Source organism: Mus pahari, chromosome 5, assembly GCF_900095145.1.
Source record: "Mus pahari chromosome 5, PAHARI_EIJ_v1.1, whole genome shotgun sequence".
NCBI classification, from domain to species: Eukaryota; Metazoa; Chordata; class Mammalia; order Rodentia; family Muridae; genus Mus; species Mus pahari.
The window spans coordinates 68133351-68145986 of record NC_034594.1 but is presented as its reverse complement, the minus strand read 5'-3'; the positions used below and the strand labels follow the sequence as shown (position 1 = coordinate 68145986).

The 12636-nt window shown below is 45.6% G+C and overlaps 1 protein-coding gene across 5 annotated transcripts in view; it reads left to right on the top strand.

Annotated features, from left to right (window-relative positions):
• The window catches only part of Col6a3 (collagen type VI alpha 3 chain), a 74376-nt gene extending 62513 nt beyond the window's left edge, over positions 1 to 11863 (top strand). For all 5 annotated transcript variants that reach the window (XM_021198949.2, XM_029538434.1, XM_029538432.1 and 2 more), the window contains 7 exons: positions 315 to 1013; positions 2203 to 2305; positions 3436 to 4115; positions 5073 to 5336; positions 5722 to 5820; positions 10250 to 10414; positions 11119 to 11863. In XM_021198949.2, the coding sequence (XP_021054608.1) occupies positions 315 to 1013; positions 2203 to 2305; positions 3436 to 4115; positions 5073 to 5336; positions 5722 to 5820; positions 10250 to 10414; positions 11119 to 11132 (2024 nt within the window). In that variant the 3' untranslated portion in view covers positions 11133 to 11863. The remainder of the gene's footprint in view (positions 1 to 314; positions 1014 to 2202; positions 2306 to 3435; positions 4116 to 5072; positions 5337 to 5721; positions 5821 to 10249; positions 10415 to 11118) is intronic.
• The last annotated feature ends 773 nt before the right edge of the window (positions 11864 to 12636 follow it).

Genomic DNA, 12636 nt, shown 5'->3' with positions numbered 1-12636 from the left:
GGGAATGTTTTAGTCTCACAGAGCACTATGAAGACTTTAAGTCATTTACAAGTTTCATTTAGTGAAATGAGGGAACAAAAACTGAAATCTGGCCACAATTAAGGCAGAGAGTCATAGTCTAAGTATATATCTTAGGTTGCTTTAAGCTAGTGATTCTCCTTCCTCTGCCCCCCAAATGCATGGATTTTGGGTGTGCATCCTTTTCCCCAGCGAAGTTTCTATCTCCTGTGATGATTGTAGTCACCTGACTCCCAGAAAGTTGGGACACTGCTGGGACCACATGGTAATGGACCACTGTAATTTTTTTTTTCTAGACATTTGCAATATAGACCCATCCTGTGGCTTCGGCAGCTGGAGGCCTTCCTTTAGGGACCGGAGGGCAGCAGGCAGCGACGTGGACATAGACCTGGCTTTCATCTTGGACAGTTCAGAGGCTACCACACTGTTCCAGTTCAATGAGATGAAGAAGTACATAGGCTACGTGATCAGACAGCTGGACCTGAGCCCAGACCCAAAGGCTTCCCAACACTTTGCCAGGGTGGCTGTTGTTCAGCAGTCAACCTATGAGTCTGTGGACAATGCCAGTGTGCCGCCCGTGAAGGTGGAATTCTCACTGACAGACTACGGTGCCAAGGAAAAGCTGCTGGATTTCCTTAGCTGGAGGATGACCCAACTTCAGGGAACCATGGGCCTGGGCAATGCCATTGAATACACTATAGAGAACGTCTTTGAAAGTGCTCCAAACCCACGGGACCTCAAAATTATGGTGCTGATGTTGACTGGTGACATGCAGAGGCAGCAGCTGGAGGAGGCCCAGAGAGCCATCCTCCAGGCCAAGTGCAAGGGTTACTTCTTTGTGGTTCTGGGCATTGGCAGGAAGGTGAATGTCAAGGAGGTCTACAGCTTTGCCAGTGAGCCCAATGATGTCTTCTTCAAATTTGTGGACAAGTCAACTGAGCTCAACGAGGAGCCTCTGATGCGCTTTGGGCGGCTGCTCCCATCCTTTGTCAGCAGTAAGTCCTGTGCCACATGTAGTGTGTTCTGCCTGTGGCTTTATTCTGGCCCATACTCTCAGGTCACAAGGCTGGGTGAACAGTCATAGATAATACATCTTTGTGCTGATGTGACTTGTTCATTTATCTAACACACACACACACACACACACACACACACACACACACACTTACACATGTGCCTACCCTATGCCTGAGTTAGGAGCTAGAGTCAACAAGGCACACATAGACAAATCTTCCTTTGCTTACTCATTATGCCCATTTGACTGATGCGTTCTAACCATTAGGCACTGATGATCCTCCAAAGAGTCCACGACTAGGTTCGCAAGTGAAACAAACACACATTGACTATGCATGACCTAGTATGCTGTGGACAAGCACACATTGACTATGCCGGCTGTGCCATAAGGAAGCCTATCCTGTCAGGGGGCTTGAGGGAAGCTTCTAGAAGGAATTGCATTAATTTAAGATTTGCTGCCAAACTCATGCTTGCCTCTGGGCAGACCTCATCCTGCCTCTCATTTCTTCTTCCCTTATGAACTTCCTCTTCAGCAGCTACTCTGTAGTTACCCAAAGAACTAATTTTCAGTAGTCCCCACCTTTGGACAGTGGGCTTAGGGCATCTGTTAATCGGCTTATGGGTCTTTCGTCCCTGTACCTGTGATCTCTTGAGACCGCATCCTCCCTGGGGATAGTTCAGACCTGACATAGTTCATGGCGAATGAGCTCAGGCCTCATATTAAACAATGAGGGAGGCCTATAAAACATAAGACGGCATGCCCACGCTGAGTAGTCACCGCTCAGCAGAAAGATGAGGACCACGAACAATGCACCATTCACATCATGAAGGTCTGTCCCGCAAAAGATTTAGGAGAAGATGTGAAGGAAAGGGAAGCCTCCGCTTTACCCAGGGATCCATGCTTCAGCCGTAGGAGGATTAAGCAAGAGTGTACCCAAGAAAGCATTCAGAGAACCTTGAACATAGCTGGCTTGTAATTTGGTGCTCAGCGAGTGTCTGGAAACAGTCCTCTCCACATCAAGTCTTGTCCTATCCTGGTCTGTTCTTTCACACTGCGGACACATGACCTTCAAATGAATCATCCAAGTAGTTATGCAACTAACCCATCAAACTGATTTGAATTTCCCTATGATTCACATGAAGTTTGATTTTTTTTTTTTTCCTCTCAAGGTGAAAACGCATTTTACCTGCCTCCAGATCTCAGGAAACAGTGTGATTGGTTCCAAGGAGACCAACCAGTGAAGAATGGCGTGAAGTTTGGTCACAAACAGATGTAAGTAGTTATGATTGTCATACCAAATTGGTATGTCCGCTCAATCCCTAACTTCATGGATTGAGACATTGAAATATAGGGATATGAATTCCCTAAAATAATGTGAGTTCTTAAACATTCTTTTGTATTGGCTAGCTTTCATTACATAATGAAGTACCCAGGATTTAGAAACTTAAAACAAGAATAATTTGCAATCCTATGGATTAGAAATTTCTGCCTGGGTTTAGCTGGGTAGTCTGTCTGTCTGTCTTTCTGTCTGTCTGTCTGTCTTTCTCCTGGCCTCCTTTATGTTGATGATGATATCTTTCTCAGCTACAGACAGGCTGGTCTAACCTGGTCTTAGTGGGAAGATTCATCTCTGCTCTACATGATTTCTTATCTTCCAGTGGCATAGCCTGGGCTTGTTCATAAGTTGATCAGGAGGGTTTTCATGAGAAAAGGACTAAATATAAGATCTTTTGAGACATAAGCCAGGCCTAGCACATTGTCATTTTGAACCACATTTTATGGGTCAAATATGCCCAGAGCCTAGATTGAAGTGTGGCAAGTGTGACAGAGTTGGGGACTATATTGCATTATTCATCCTTTCTCCGTGTCTCTATCCTTTCTTTTTGTCTTTTTGAGACATGCTCTTACTGACTAGTCCATGTTGGCATGGACTTTACTGGGTAGCCCAGGCTGGTCTCAAACTTGTGGCAATTCTGTCTCATCTTTCCAATGTGTTAGGATTACAAGAGTGAGCCACCTCACCTAATGAGTAGATACTTTATGGTGCAAGCAAATAGTACTGATTTTGTTGCATACGACTCAGCTGATTGTTTAAATTAAAACATTGTTAAATATTTGTTCTTCTCCCTTTTTCTTTGCACCTTTTCTTTTCTATTGAAAGGATGTCAGATTTATGAATAATTAATGTAATCATTTTGAATAATCCTATTTTAATATTCTGTTCAATATTTTCTTAGATGCAGATTCTGAATGTAAGAGCTGTAGTATATGTAATATTATAGACGGTTTATAGAAACTGGCATCTTCATGTTGCTAAACAGCAAGTTTCCTGTAGATCATATGGTTATGACTCTGGCATGCAAAAGTATGGCTACAGGTAATGTTTAATTTGGTTTTAACAGAAACACTCTACATACTGTTAATTCAAGTCTTACATCCAAAGTTGTGACCACAATGAAGCCAGTGACAACAACCAAACCAACAGCAATTGTAAACCTGCCACTTGCTAAGTCAGCTCCTGCTCAGCCAGTTCTTACTAAGCCAGCCCCTGCAAGACCAGCCCCTGCTAAACCAGCTTCTGCTAAGTCGGTGCCTCCTCAGCCAGTCCATGTTCAGCCAGCCCCTGCTCAGACAGCTCCTGCTAAGCCATCCCCTGCTCAGACAGCTTCTATAAAACCAGTCCCTGCTAAGCCAGCCCCTGCTCAGCCAGCCCCTGCTCAGCCAGCCCCTGCTCAGCCAGCTCCTGCTAAACCCGCCCCTGCTAAGCCAGCCCCTGCTCAGCCAGCCCCTGCTAAACCCGCCCCTGCTAAGCCAGCCCCTGCTCAGCCAGCCCCTGCTCAACCAATGCATGCTCAGCCAGTCCTTACTAAATCAGCCGCTGTGAAACCGGCCTCCGCCAACAAACCTGTGGCAGCCAAACCTGTGGCCACGAACACAGCCACAGCCAGACCTGCATTAGCCGCGAAGCCTGCAGCAACGAGACCCCTTGCTGCTGCCGGAAGGCAAGTTGCTACCAAGCCAGAGGCCTCCAGGCAACAGGCCAAACCAGCTGCCACCAAGCCAGCCACTACTAGGCCCTTGGGTAAGAAAGCCTGGTTAGAGACACCATCTTTTATGCCTGCATTTACTACTCCAAGGATATGGCCCTGGAAGCTGGTCTACAGGGTAGGCTGCTGAACCAAGGTTGCCATAGTTACATGATAGACCTTAGAAGGTGCTAGCCAGGCATAGGATTGTCCACATATTGCTTCTCTCTGCAGCGTGAAGCAGTTTTCCCTTGTACATCCTCAAGGATGCTGGGGTCCTGAGGAAGGACTGATGCTTCCTGTATGTCCAGCCCTGCTTCCCTGGCTGTAGCTTCTCCACCGTAGAGCCCCATCCTGGTTCTCTGGTTCTTCAATATCTCTGTCCCTATCTTCCATGATATTCCCTGAGCCTTAGGTACAGAGGTTGTGTTTTAGATGGTATCAACTAGAGCAGGGCACTCCATGGTCAGTTGTTCTCCCAATTTTCCTCACTGTAATGAATTGTTTCTGCTGTAAAAAGGAGCATCTTTGATGAGGGGTGAAAGCTATGCTTATCTGTGGGTATAAAGATAGGCATTTAGAAATCACATGGCAGCATGGTAGGCTCTTCTCTGGGTCCCATGGCCTCACCATCCATGGGCAACTGGCGAGGTCCTATGATGCTCTCATCTATAAAGTTCAACCTCCAGAACCATGTAATAGAGTCATACAAGAAACGTTTTGTAATATTTTAAGTAAGCTTATGCTTTTATGTTGGGCCATACCTATGGCCCAACATAATGAAGGTAGTCACTTATATGCCTTGTTGATGAATAAGGATGTGTTTGAGTCACTATGCTCTTACATGCCAGGCAGGCTGGTAGAGGATGTGACTGGTGAAGGAGACACTAGCTCCCTTTCTGGGTGAGCTTCAGGCCAGCTGTCCACCAATGTCTCCCAGATCTCTTCTGAAGCTCCCACATGTGCACCTGTTGTGAGGAGTTTTATTTTAACTCTGCACTCTGATCTTCCAGCGAGAGTGTCCCGGGAAGTCCAGGTCTCTGAAGTCACGGAAAACAGTGCCAGACTCCACTGGGAGCGGCCTGAGCCTTCCAGCTCCTATTTTTATGACCTCACTATAACCTCGGCCCATGACCAGTCCTTGGTTCTGAGACAAAACCTCACTGTCACTGACCGTGTTGTCGGAGGCCTGCTGGCTGGACAGCTGTACCATGTCGTAGTGGTCTCCTACCTGCAGTCTCAGGTCAGGGCCGTCTACCAAGGAAGTTTCAATACGAGTAAGTACTGATGAATTGAGAGCACTCAGGTCTTGATTTCTACATGGGATACCAAACGATACAGGATAGAAAACAATGATGCCTTGAGGCCATTCTGAAGCACAGACACAATTAAACACAATCCATCAATCTTGGATTCTTAGGCTATACCCTGAAAATCAAAACCACAGCATAGGAGACAGCGTTCCTTGTACCATATGCCCTCATCCTTGGCTCCTGGGACACTTTAAGGGGGAGACCAGATTTGCTCTGCCTTAGCCTATCATGTCTAGGTGGCACCTGGGAAACAGGGACCTGGATCCTGGCGAGGAAGACGGCGGGGTCTCTGTTGCCACTTTTAGTTTCAGAGTCAACTACTAGTTGACTGTATTTTCTTTTGTTATAGAGAAAACTCAGCCTCCGCCTCTTCAGGCAGCACACCGAGCATCCAGTTCAACCATCAACCTCATGGTGAACACAGAACCATTGTTTCTCACTAAAACAGGTAAGTCGTGGCAGTAAGTGGGTCCCCTAATGGGTTTCAGAAAGCATTCTCTCAAGAATTGCAAACCCTTTGAAATTGAGGTCACTTGCCTGAGACTAAGTCACATGACTTCCATGGGGTCAGTTCCAAAGGGGTCCTCAGCTGCTGGGTTTCATCTCACTCTACATGGTCTCAGTTTCAAAAGCAGAGGAATCAAGCTTGTCACCATAGTGTTAGAGGAAGCTGGCTGGAGCTGCTTGTGAGCCCATGGCTATTATACAAGGCTCCACCAGTCACTTCCTCTGTTCTGTTGAAACTGGTTAGGGTTGACTTGTGGTCTGTGGTGCTGCAAATAATAGGGTTTCATTCACTTACTGGGTCATCTATAAGACACTGCTTAGGAGACCCAAGGTAACCAGATGGGATCCCGCAGAACATGTGGGTTCGGATGTGTTCTCAGTTCTCGAAATGCCACATCCTAGCATGGTCTTGTATACCACTTTCCTGGATACCTGAGCATAGAGTGTGTCTGTAAGTGACAGGCAAGATTGATGTTCTTAGAATACAAGTCTGAGAACCTGTAACCTCCCTCCCCCTGTGTAAGTTGCTTTTCTATTGCTACGACATGTTCTTGTCATGTGGTCACTTGGTCATGACTAAGGTTGATTTGGGGGTCACAGTTTCAGAGGACTAAGGGGTCTGTGATGATGGAGCAGTGGTAGGAGACTTTGGGCAGCTAGAGTAGCAGAGAGAACCTATCATGATCCACAAGCAAGGGGCTTAGAACTCATCGGGGCTGATGGGAGGCTTTTAAAGCCTTAAAGCTTACCTGCGACACACCTTCTCCAGCAAGACCATACCTCCTAATCTTTCCTGAGCAACTGGGGACTGTCTTAGGCTGGGTTACTGTTGCTGTGATGAAACACCATGACCAAAGCAACTTGGAGAGGAAAGGCTTTATTGGGCTCATGCTTACAGATCACTGTTCATCACCGAAGGGAGTCAGGACAGGAACTCAAACAGGGTAGGAACCTGGAGTCAGGAGCTGATGCAGAGACCAGGGAGAAGTACTGCTTACTGGCTTGCTCCCTATGTATGGCTTGCTCAGCCTGCTTTCTTATAGAACCCAGAACCACCAGCCCAGGGATGGCACCACCTGTAATGGGATTGCCCTCCACCATCAATCACTAATTAAGAAAATGCCCTACAGGCCTGCCAACAACCCATCTTGTAGTGGCATTTTCTTAATTGAGGTTCCCTCCTCTCAGATGACTTCAGCTTGTGTCAAGTTGTCACAAAACTAGCTAGCCCAGGGACCAAATAAATGTTCAAACATTTGAGCCAATGGGAGTCATTCACATTCAAACAACACTTTCATTAACAGAATGGAGGCTTGGCTAATTAGCTTTGAGGAAGTGACTACACAGTGATCAATATATTTGACTTAGGCACCAAAGGTGCCATTACTAACATGAGAACTCAAAATCCTGTGAGGCTTTAGTTATGGTACTGTTTCATAGTCCTCAGAGTGCAAGCCTCTGCTTAGCATGGAGACGGTCTGACGCTCTCTGAACAGTCAGGAGGAACGGGATGCCCCTCACGTCGTGCTTCCTTTCTGCGAGTCATCGTTCATGAGCAGCATTTGGAACTGCCTTTGTAACTGTACTAGATGGAAGAGCGACCACTGTCATTTAACAGCAAGCGACTGCATGGTGCCCAATGTCTCTAGGCTTTCCTGTGAAAGACTAGCAGAAGAATAGGGAGTTTTCCCAATAGAAGTTTATCAGAATGAGGAGGGAGGCAGGGCTCCATACAGGTGGTGGTAATTAACTACAACTGCTGAGAGGTTCTATAAAACGCCTTGAAAAAATTTAATGCTATGGTATAAATGCAATCTGGAAAACTGAAGTAGGTAGGTGAAGTGAGGGTTGGGGGAGGGGGAGGAGAAAGAGGAGGAGAGAGAGGAAAAAGAAGGAGAGGGAGGAGGGAGGAAGAAGAAGAGGGAGGAGGGAGGAGGAGGAGGGGGAGGAGGAAGAGGAAGAGGGGGAGGAGACCCCACTGCTCATCAGTTTCTGCTGCCCACACCAAAGACTGCAGACAGACTTTTGTCTCCTGCCTGGTTCTACCCTGCAGCTCACAGTCTATTCTGATCTATTCTTAAGCCACCATGGTAAGGACGCCCCAACATGAATACTGACCTCAAAAGAAAGCCACATCTCTGTGGCTGGGGTTTCTTGGATTTTCCTTCAAGATACTGTCACAGGGCCAGGGAGATTGCTCAGTGGGTAAAGCACTAATGGTGTAAGCTTGAGAACCCAAGTTTGACCCCCCCAGAACCCCTGTAAATTCGGAAGGAATCAACTTCACAACATTTGCCTTTGACCTCCATTCTCATGCCACAGCCCACCCCTCTCCTGTCATGCTTGCATACACAATAACAAGTAAAATTTAGGGAAAAAACACAAAACAAAACAAAACAAAACAAAACAAAACACCGGCCAAAGAAGACCCAGAATACATTCACTTCAAAGACACAGAAAGCTGTGTGTTTAATCCGATTCCCTCTTCCTAGCTTTTGCCTCTGAGTGTGGAAAATGTAAAATCTCCAGCAAACTCTTGTTTCACTGAGAGCCTTGGAGGGACTCCTAGATAGCAAGATTCGGGGATAAGTTCGTTTCTTTATGTGTGGCTCTGAAGGATGAGACTGTGTAAACAGTGTTTAGTTAGCATAAACAATATAATCTCTAAACACAAATCTGGGTCAGGCTGTTCTGTTTTTAAATGTGGAAGTTGCTGCTTCCAGAATCAGGGAAGGATTTTCTACACAGACATGTAACACTGTCTGAGGAAGAGGGGTGATTTTGGTTTTGTTTGTAACGGGGACCCACGTTCCTGTCAAGGCTGCAGAGCATTTGGTTGCGGGTGAATCTAAAATCTGTCTCCTTCACACTGATGGCCATGAGGCAGTCTGAGGACTCAGGTGAATGGCTGTGTCTGCTTAACAAAGCCCGACAGGGGAGAGGAGGCTGACTCTGTGCCTCCCAGCTCATGTTGGTCCTTTTGCTACAGAACTCTGCTTCCATAAGACCCTGCCTCAAGGCGAAGGTGGATTTTACTGGTAGACCTCCAACATCATCCATAACTTGCCATTCGAGATTCTAGACTTTGAAGCATTACATTTGAAATGGTTAGAATTTGTATTTTTAAAACCAAGCAAAGCAAACCTTCCTTAAAATCTCCACTCTATCCTTTGCTTCCCTTAGCTCTCAAATATTACAATGCAGCCACTTTTAAATAGTAAGGTTATTGCCTGTTAAAGCCACTTGGAAAGCAAGGAGGGGCGCTTTGTGAAGGGAGAGCTTTGAGTCAGATTGGTGGCTACTCCCACAAACATGCAGATTATCCGATCCTGAGCTTTTGTTGAAAGAAGGCTTAGACTTCAGACTTTTAGATTAAAACATTTTACATGCACACGTCTTTCCCAGCAAACTCCAGCGTTTGCCAGAAAGTTCTGTAAACAGAAGTCTTGCTGTTCGCAAACTGTCAGTTTACCTCTGTAGGCATCTAGGAGACCCAGCCTTAGTTTTGCAACTGGGCTCCAGCAGGAGTGTGCATTCAAAACCTGAACTTCCTTAACTGAAGAAAATAAAACCCCAAAAACCAAAAAACAAGCTTCTGGCTCCCACAGTCTTGCCCTGGGGCATTTCTGCTGCCTGAAGAGCTTCTTCTCCATGTTAGTTTTATGAGAGAGGGCAGAAAAATAGTTGGCTATACTTGTGTCTGCACATACACTTATCATGATGAACCTCTGTGGAAGGCCTGGTGAGAAGGCCTGGTGGTTAAGAGTGGTTGCTGATCTTGCAGGGGTCAGAGGTCAGTGCTAGCCCCCATGTCAGGCTGCTCACAATGGCCTCTGACTCTAGGGGGGTCTGACATAGAACACAAGCATAAACAATGAAGTGTATTTTTTTTTCAAAAAAGAACACTCAATTACAATCTACATACATGTTCAATCTACTTTCTTCTTGAATCGTATAGCCTAACATTTAAAGTACAGTACGTTCTAACCGTATTTAATGCCATTCACTAAAGAGTAGGAAAGTCCATGGTCTGGAAATTCAGTGTCTTCTCTGAACAGTGTAGACAGAAAGAGCTGGAGAGCAGATGGCCTGGAAATTGAAATGGGGAAAAGTTAGTCATTTTATTTTTGTTATTCAGTGACAGCTAATAGTTGAGATGCTTGCTGTGTTTTTTGTTTATTCTTTGCAAACCTGAGACTGACTGCTATGTCAGTTTAGTAATGAAGAAACAGAGGCTCAGGTAGGTTGAAACCTTCCCGCCAGGAAATTCTTCTCTACAGTAGCATTGAGATCCAACCACAGACTGGAGTCTGGAGGCTGAGGCATTGGCACACACCGCCTGATGCTCCTTCCTCCTCTTGATCTTGTAGATATATGTAAGCTGCCCAGAGATGCTGGGACTTGTGTGGACTTTAAATTACTATGGCACTACGACCTAGACAGCAAAAGTTGCAAGAGATTCTGGTATGGAGGTTGTGGGGGCAACGAGAACAGATTCCACTCCCAGGAAGAATGTGAAAAGATGTGTAGTCCTGGTAAGTGGCCCCTGCCTCCCTTGGGTTTTAGTTTTCTATCATGCATAAAGAGGAGAGATGGGGTTAATGGCCTCACTGCTGAGAAATGCCTGAATTACAATGGTTATGGAAAACCTGAAAACAGTTAAATCAAATCCTCAGATAAGATGGACCAATGAACCATTAAAAAGATAAAATTTTTCATTTTTACATACACACGAAAAAAACCCACAGGATATTAGTGATTGGAATGACTGATTTGTTTCTTGAAAGCGTATGTGTATTTTTGGCGGTTAGGAAACAGAGCCAACCAAACACATCGGGAACATTAGCACATCCTTGTCACTTTAGAAGTGGCACAGTACACATGATAGTCAGACTAGGAGAATGATCAACAACAGAAGACTAATGATAGACAAGTATATATTCATTTTTAAATAGCTTTGCTTCCTATAAACAGTAATGTTGACACCGAGGCTATCCAGTCTCTCTATCATAGTGAGCAATTCAATTAGTAATGGCACAGGGCCTGGGTGAGTTCGGATTTCATGCGGCCCAAACCTGAAGCCACAAGAATCACAGGAACCAGTGAGGAGGGGCTACTGTGGATCGTGCTATGAGAGAAATACAGTGTATTTTATGTTTACTGACCTTTCTTCTTTTCTCTCTGTCTCTCCCTCCACTCTTCTCTCCTTCCCTCCACACTCAACGCTCTCCATACCCAGAGTTAACAGTTTGACAAGAGCCTAAGCATGGCCTTCAGGCAACACGTACCTCTGGGAGAAGGAGGAGGCAGCCATTTCCAACTCATTTTTATAGAGCTCTGGGTAGATGCCTCAGCACGGTGCCTTTTCATGCTTTGATTGACACTCAACCTCGGGAGGAAACCCTCTGCACGTGACCTGTCAATATGGTGCTAAATGTGTCTATGGACCCTGCTCTCCGTCTCCAGGCAGTTCTACCGTATACTTGGACCCTTGTGTTATAGCTAGCCACTGCTGGTGTTTTTGTGAACATTCCTCTAAATTCAAATTTCCTCTGGAGTTCTACGCTACACCTGTGCCAGGCAAACCCTGTGCCTAGGACACAGCCTGGCCGTCACAGCTATTCTGTACATTTCTGCTTGGTTCATTCCTCTGTAGTTGCAAGGCTTAGATGGAGAAACAAGAGTCTAACCTTCTCATGGTCCCGGTTTCCTGGATTAGACTTCAAGCAATATTCTTCTAAATCCTCTGACAAGTGATCTAATTAGAAGAAATCAGACCTCTTTCCTGTGTGCATTGCTGGGACAAATGCCTCCATTAAAGAATTCAAAGAAAGTCATAATCGAGAATCTCTTTGGTGGCCCTGTAAGGTGGGTTGTTTTTTAATGTTGTTGTCTTGGAGCTTGGAGGTGAGATTCAATGTTTAAAATTTTTAGGAAATTTATACAAAGAAACTTTTAAATAAAGTATATTGAATGTGCCATGAGTTTTGGTGTTCTTGGTTCTCTTCTTTCTGTAGTGTCCACTGTCAGGATTTCCCCATGGCCAAGGATGTTTGGCTCGGGCTCAGACTCAGGTTTCATTGGAAGGGTCAGGAAGCCCTATGGGACCGTGTTCTGGGAGACCGGTAGAGTTGGCCCTTTTGTGGGAGATCCAGGACATACTGCATGTCGGGGCCAGGATCACTGTACTCTTCCTAGAGAGCCCTGGGTAGTTTGAGACTCAAGAGAGGATGCTTGTCCTCGCTTCTCACTTTTGCTTGACCCCAGCACCTCAGCTTCTGACCTCTTTACAGTGATTATTTTTTAACCTAGGGACTAGATTGTTCCTACTGAACAATAGATGTGATGGGATGGCTCTCTGACTCCATTACTTCTCTGGAATTTCTAGGATAAAATATACTTTGTTGTTATCGTGTTCCCCCTTTCTTCAGAAACCTTTCTCTTGGGGCTAGAGAGGTGGTCCAGTGGTTAAGAGCACATGGACACTCACAATCATCTGTAACTCCGGCTTTGGGGAATGGAGTCTAACGCTTTCCTCTGGTCTCTGACGACACTAGGAATACACATAGAACATAGACATACCTGCAGGCAAAATATCCGTAAAACAAAATCAAGTACTCTCCATCTCCTCCCCACACACATGTGCGTGCACACACACACACACACACACACACACACACACACACACACACACACACACTATAGCCACCACTGTCATAAACAACAACACTACAACGCAGATACACAAAACATATTC